At 41.8% G+C, this 7319-nt stretch overlaps 1 protein-coding gene across 1 annotated transcript in view; it reads right to left on the bottom strand.

Moving 5' to 3' along the window:
• Positions 1–787, bottom strand: part of TCTN2 (tectonic family member 2) — a 23360-nt gene extending 22573 nt beyond the window's left edge. Inside the window, exons 1-2 of the mRNA XM_004690627.2 lie at positions 622–787; positions 338–445 (exon numbers count right to left, since the gene is read on the bottom strand). Coding sequence (XP_004690684.1) covers positions 338–445; positions 622–703 — 190 coding nt within the window. The 5' untranslated portion in view covers positions 704–787. The remainder of the gene's footprint in view (positions 1–337; positions 446–621) is intronic.
• Positions 788–7319: the final 6532 nt, after the last annotated feature.

The following is a 7319-nucleotide window of genomic DNA, read 5'->3' as shown; positions in this document are numbered from 1 at the left end:
GTGAAATCCCCTTCCAAGCCTAGGATTTAGCCCTTTACAAGCTGTGTGACCTTGGACAAGTGACAACCTCTGAACTTCAGTATCTTCAATGGGATTGAAAGATTTTGCTGTGCTTGTTAAGAACAATGAGGTGACAAGTGTAAGGTGCAGGGACAGCCAATATGATTCTAGGCAGTCTTTTATCGGATCTGGTCCACATCTTCCTCTCCCACCCTCCTCCCCATTCCGGGTTTGCAGTGGACATCAGCAGGAGACCCGCAGGATGCAACCCGCCAGCCTCCCTGAGCGGCCAAGACCTGGACCAACCCCAGCCTTCTCCACAGCAAAGGCCTTTTACCCTTCTCACTGTGCAGCACCGCCAGGGACACCTTCACATCCTCCGTTCCTCCCACCAAGGCCGCGCTGACCTCAGGACCAGACATGTGGATGAAGGGAGGGACGAAAACTGGGAGGAAAGGAAAGAATAGGGAGGGGTCAATAACTGCAGAGTCCCTGCCGGAGCTGTGTGACGGCTTCCTTTGATGGCGTGTCTGCCGAGTGCCTGGAGGAGACCGAATCTGGCCCCTCACACTTGCCTTGTTCCCCACCACGCCCAGCAGGCCCCAACCCCGCCGCACACACCGAGGTCCCCCTGCAGCGGCCTCGGGACGCCCTGCAGAAGGAGCAGCCCCAGGAGCAGAGGGGTCGGCCGCGGAAAGCCCATGCCTGGGACCCGGCGGGGTGCGCGCGGGAAGCGGCGGATCTTAGAAGCCAGAATCCGCACTGAAGCCGGAACGCGGCCCGCTCGGTCCGGCCGCCGCCATCTTATCAAGCGAACGTCGGGAGCTATGGCAACCACCAATCGGCCGCCGACTAGGCAGAGCGGAGCGTGATTGGGCCAGCGGAGGCGTGAGCCCGCCCCCAGGAGGCTCCCGCTTTGGGCGCCGCTCAACTGCTGGAGGGACAGCGGAAAATATAAGGGTGTTCTTGGGCTTAACGCTTGGAGTACCCCCCACCCCGAGCTCATTCCATCACATTGAAGAGCGTACCTACAGGCACTGGGTTTTGAACAAGCTCCTTAATAAGATCGTTTTTCATGATATTTGAGGGGAAAGGCTGTATTACTGTAACTGTGTAGCTATTAAAGTCCGATTTTTTTGGTCTTCTCCTCGCTCCCAGCAGAGGTCTCAGCATTCACAAAACAGAGACAATCAAAGGACACACGAAAGAACTTTGCACAGCCTTAGGGCCGCATCTGAATCTCCAGGGGAAAAAAACTTTTCTTAGCAATGATTTTACCAGCTTGGTAAGCTTTATCACAGCCGGGTGACTAAGGGAGCAGGCTCAGATATTGCAAAGCCTGAGCTGTGTTTACGCCTGCCTCCCACAGATGCTCTTTAGCTGTTAAGTGATCTGGAACAAGCCACTTGAGTTTCCTCATCTTTTTAAAAATTAAAAAAAAAAAAACGGAAGAAGGTAATAGCCCCAACCTAAAAGGATTGCGTATTAAGTAATTGAGGTGACCTAGTAGTGAGCTGAGACCAACACCTGGAATGTAAGTAAACAGTAAGTGTTAAGGTGGTGCTTGCTGTCAGAGAGGTGGCCAGTCAAGGAGAAAGGCCATGGATGGTGTTCAGCACTGTGCAAGACAAATGCAGCAATTGGCAGGTAAGTATAGATGTTATGTAGTAATCAATCACAGATCTATTATTAGTCGGCAGATCTAGCATTCTGAAAGGGCCTCACACCAAGCATTATCTTTTGTTTATACACTTGCAAAGCTGGGTGGCTGGGGTTGTCACATTATGGCAGTGAGCTATTGTGTAACAGACTTCTGAAATTCTCTTAAGTGATGACATCTCTCATGTGGTAACTGTCTCTGCAGAATCAATTTGTAAGACAGTAGCTGGTTCTAAATTAATAAAGTTGTCTTTGAATTGTGCAATTAATTATGCACAATCTTTGAATTAACCAGCCATTCTTCCCTTAAAAAGTAACCATGTTCAATGAAGAAAACTGGCATGTTGGATTATTTTTAATCTTTGGGTCAAAAATGCCTTTACATTTAGGTAAAACATAAGAAATCAAGCAAACACAAATGATCATGGGGTATTTTAAGTGTGCTATAAATCCTTATATTCACTAAGTTCAAGAGTGAGTCTAAAAAAGACAATCTTACCATGCTGTTGTGCATTTTAAATAGACACCCTGACATAGTTACACTTATTTGACCTGACACAAGCTATGCAACCTCTTGTCATCAGACACGGTACGGATGTTTTGTTTTGTTTTAATTTCTGCACAATGTAGTATTTTTCCCTTCAGGCACAGACACCAAAGTCCTCCCCACACCAAAGCACCCCTAGTCCATCACCATATTCCCTGTGTACTCCCTTCCACCCATCTCCACTCCTTCCCCTTCCCCAGGATATTAATATCCATTAGTTTTTGAAAGTGTTTTTACATTATAGTCTGCTATATCCAATATTTATCATTCTGACTGCTGCACATTCTCTCAAACGCCCTATTAAAAATGGTTACATTTCACCCTTTCTTATAGCTGTAGAAGATCCCATGGTATGTATATACCACATCTTTGTGAGCCAATGTTCGACGGGCATTTATTACTTCCCTGCCATAGCTATCATAAATAATGCTGCTATGAACATTGTGAAGCATACAGTGTCTTATTTCATATCCTGCGAATTTGTGCCCAAGAGTATGAGTGTCAGATATATTGATATTTCCATTTTTTTGTTTTATTTTAAAAAGATTTATTCATGCATACAAGAACCAAGGTATTGGCCAGAGATGGGAAGGTGGTGAGAGGATTCACCAGAGACAGAGTGCTGCAGTGGCTGCCCATAGATTCACAGTGCTGTACTTTAAACCCCCTGCGCCACCAGGAAGGCCCCTCCATTTTTGTTTTTGTTGTTAAAGATCTATTTATTTATGCATACAGAACACAGAACTGGAGTACAGGCCAAAAGTGCAAGACTGGTGAGAGGATCCACCAGAGACAGAATGAGGAACAGAACCGGCCCCTTGCTGAAGTACACTGCTGAGGGGAACAGCAGATGACAGAAGTCTGCCGCACCATGTGTCAAGCTCCCTGGCCCGGGATTGAACCGGTGCTCAAGCTGCTGCAGCCAGCCTCAAAGTGCTGCACTTTAACCTGCTGTGCCACCAGGGAGGGGCCTCCATTTTTCGTTTCTAAGGTAAATCCAGGTTTCTTCCCTCAGAAGTTGCACCATTCAGTCTCAGCAATAGTATGATAGGGCTCCTCTTTCTCCAAGTCCTCTCCAACCCTTCCTGTTGGGGGTCTTGTTGGGGGTGTGAGATGGCATCTCATTGTAATTTTAATCTGCATCTCTCTCATATTAGAAGTGATGCTAAGACATTTCTCATGTCTTGGCCTTTAGGGTATCCTCTATGGTGAAATGTCCATTAATATCTGCTGCTCATTAATTAATTGGGTTTTTTAAATTGTTACATCATATGCACTTTTTGTATATCTTAGACATTAATCCCTTATTAGCTTTATATACTGTGTGAATATTTTCTCACATTCAGTAGGGCCTCTATTTAGTCATCTTGTATTTTCTTTCACTGAATAGAAACTGTTTAACTTGAGATGATCCAATTGTTTGCATTTTTTTTTTAAGATTCATTTATTTATGCATATAGAACTTGGGTACAGGCCAGAGGTGCAGGGGCGGTGATTCATCAGAGACAGAGTGGGGAACAGAACAGGCCGACTGACAAAGTACACTGCTGAGGGGAGCAGTGGATGGGTCAGGAGAGGTCTGCCACGCCATGTGGGTCAACTCCGGGGCATGGAAAGAACTCATGCTGAAGTGGCTTTAGCTTCTTAGTGCTGTGCTTTAACTCACTCCGCCACCAGGGAGGACCCTGTTTATTGTTTTTAATGTCCTTGCCATAGGGAAAGGAAATATCTTGTTAATCTCATGGAATGTATCACCAGTGCCTTCTTCTATGACTTTATTTTGCAGGCCTACAGAACTGGGGTACAGGAGCTCCAGTGGCGCAATCGGTTAGCATGCAGTACTTATACAGAACTGGGGTACAGGCCAGAGGTGTTGGGGCGGTGTGAGGATTCACCAGAGCTAGAGTGGGGAGCAGAACTGGCAGATCGATGATGTACACTGCTGAGGGGAGCAGCAGGCTGGTCAGGAGAGGTCTGCTGTGCCATGTGTGTGGATGACCCCTGGGGCAGGGATCCAACACACCTAAGCGGCAGCTAGGTTGCAGGTCTGTGCTTTAACCTGCTCCAGCCACCAGGGAGGACCCCTGTATTTAATTCTTTTTGATGCAAATATAAGTGGAGTTCTTTTCTTTTGTCTTCTTCATTGTATATACAAATGCTATATTTTTGTGTGTTTGTAACCTGCCACCTTGCAAGTCATCTTTCCTAGTTAACATTCTGATGGTGTCTTTAGGGTCTTCATCTGCAAGCAAAAACAGTTGCACTTCTCTTCCTGCTTGGATTCCCTATACTTCCTGCACCTGATGGCCAAACCTTCTAAGTTACACAGAAGTGATGACAAATGGGCAGTGGGGTCTTGCGCTGGATCTTTTGGGAAAAGCTTTCAGTTTCTCAACATTATATTGTGGTTGATTAATGATATACACCTTTATTACAGTGAGGTAGGTGCCCTCTAGTCCCATCTTGTTTAGCATTTTTATTATGAATGGTACTGAATTTTATCAAATGCTTTCTCTGCTCTTATGGAAAAAGTATCTTTACTTTTGTAGATATGATGTATTACACTGATTGAATTATCCTTACATCTCTGGGATGAATTCCATTTGATCCTGTTTGATAATCCTTGGGATATACTGTTGAATTCAACTTGCTAGTATTTTATTGAAAATGTCTGCATTAATGTTCATCTGTAATACTGATCTATAATTTTCTTGTGCTATCTTTGTCTTTATTATTAAAGTAATATTAGCATCATAAAACATATTAAGAAGCATTCTTCCTTATATTTTTAAAAACAATTTGAGCAAGATGGGCATTAGTTTATCACAGTCACTTTTCCTAAAACTGTGTTTAAATTTCACAAATTGTATGTTTCACAGTAAGGACGTAGAACTGGGTCACTGGTTCTAAAGTCTACAGTGAGTCAGAACAAAGTGATTTTGCAAAAGATCGTCCCATTACAAGAAAGTCTCAAAATTCATTTTGTAAAGCCATCTTGGCCTCAGGTTTTGTTTCTTGGAAAATTTTTATTTTTGTTCCAATTTCCATGCCTGTGTTTGGTTTGTTCATCTGTTTCCCCCTAAAGCAGTCTTCATAGATTATATTGATTTAGAATTTTATGCATTTCTTCAAAATTACCAGATTTATTGGTACAGTTGCTCTCTTATGATTTTTTGTATTCCTGTGCTCTCACAAATCTCTTTAATTTGTGATTCGGTTTATGTTCGTTTTCTTTTTATTTTTTGTTAGCCTATTTAGAGGTTATGTATTTTGTTTATCTTCTCAAAGAACCACTTTTAGTTCCATTGATGTTTTGTGTAGTCTTTTTTTTTAATCTCTAATCATTTTATTTCTACTCTTATTTTTTTTTTTAAAGATTTATTTACGTATGCATACACAACTGGGATACAGGCCAGAGGTGCAGGGGTGGTAAGAGGATTCACCACAATCAGAGTGGGGAACAGACAGGCAGATTGAAAAGTACACTGCTGAGGGGAGTAGCAGGCGGATCAGGAGAGGTCTGCTGTGCCATGTGGGTCACCTCCCAGGCGGGGATTGAACTCATACCAAAGTTGCTGCTAGCTTTGTAGTGCTGCGCTTTAACCCACTGTGCCATCAGGCCCTCTACTCATTTTTATTCCTTCCTTTCTTCTAACATTGGATCTTATTTGTTCCTCCTTTTCAAGTTGCATTAGATTATTTGAGATTTTTCTTGTTTCATAATGTGGGCCTGTATTGCAATTATATTCCCCCTTAAGACTGCTTTGCTGCATCCCACAGATTGTGGTAGCTTAGATCATCATTTTCATTCATTGCAAGGTATTTTTAAATTGCTGTGTTGATTTCCTCTTTTATCCAACCGTGTTGGATAGCACCATGTTGTTTAGTCTCTATGTGTGCATAATTTCTCTTTTCCTTAGAGTTCATTTCTAACTTTTATGAGTAAGAGAAACTCAAGTAAATATAAATAATAAAAATTTATATGAAACAACTACAAACACAATAAAACTTAGAACAGAACCCATTCAGTACATAAAACATTTCAAATGAAAAAATACCAACAAAACCTTATCTGCTTGTTTGAAATTATCTTTTAGATATATGACACTTTATTTCCTGGACTTAAAATACTGACTTTCATTATACTTAGTTAAGCAGTGAAATATTAAAAATTAATTTTAAAAGAAAGTCAGGTTTTTAAAGATTAAGGACTAACTTGCAAGTGATGACCAAAATCTTTGTATACTTAACAAAACTGTAAATCCAGAAGATAAAATCTACCAACCATTATGTAACCAAACACCAGATTACTTGACTGAAACTATTTCTGAGATGTAGAAAGAGAAAACTTTAAACTCATTTATATATAAGGTTTTGTACACAAGTGGGATTTTTTTCAATATACTTTTAAAAATAACAAAAAATAGTTTAAAATAAAATCAAACCAACCACCATCATGAAAACTTCCCTTCGCTATGTTAGAACTTAAAAGCACATTTAATAACTTCAAGATTATGTAGAAAAATAAGATTTTTATTGTTGAAATTATGAACAACTTCTCATTTGAACTTACAGAAGCTTACAGTATCAAGTCCAAAGCTTTCTGTATCCAATAATGCTTTTTTCCCCTTCTCATTAAAAAAGGAAGAATGCTAGGGTCCACCAAAATCGACCCGGTAATAAACACTAGAAATCAGACAATTAAGGCTAGGAAGGGGTGGGGGTGAGGCAGGCCTGGGAGAGGACTGGTGCCCTGGTGGCGGTGGTGGCATGGTGACATGAGAGCCGGTGCCCCTGGATCACATGATGCCATAAGCCAGTATTACATCGATTAAAAAAAAAAGACTGTGGAGTGACAATTACAACGACTCTAGTCTCTCCCCAAGACCCTATCAGAACTCAGACATTAACTTTCACAAACAAGCTCTCCCCAGCATTGTTTCTGAAGAAAAAGTCACAACCAGGCTACTCACCCACTCTTCTTAACAGATATTGTGGCTCGTCAGTGACAAACTATTATTATTTGGATCACTGTAAACATTTATTGGTGTAGTGATGGCAGAAAAAAAGATATTTCCTAATGGCAGAAGCCAAATATCAGTTTAGACAGTAA

This window comes from Condylura cristata, unplaced genomic scaffold (assembly GCF_000260355.1).
Source record: "Condylura cristata isolate star-nosed mole 26May11 unplaced genomic scaffold, ConCri1.0 scaffold00029, whole genome shotgun sequence".
NCBI classification, from domain to species: Eukaryota; Metazoa; Chordata; class Mammalia; order Eulipotyphla; family Talpidae; genus Condylura; species Condylura cristata.
Note: the sequence above shows the minus strand (reverse complement) of the source record. Positions and strands in the feature narration are given on the sequence as shown.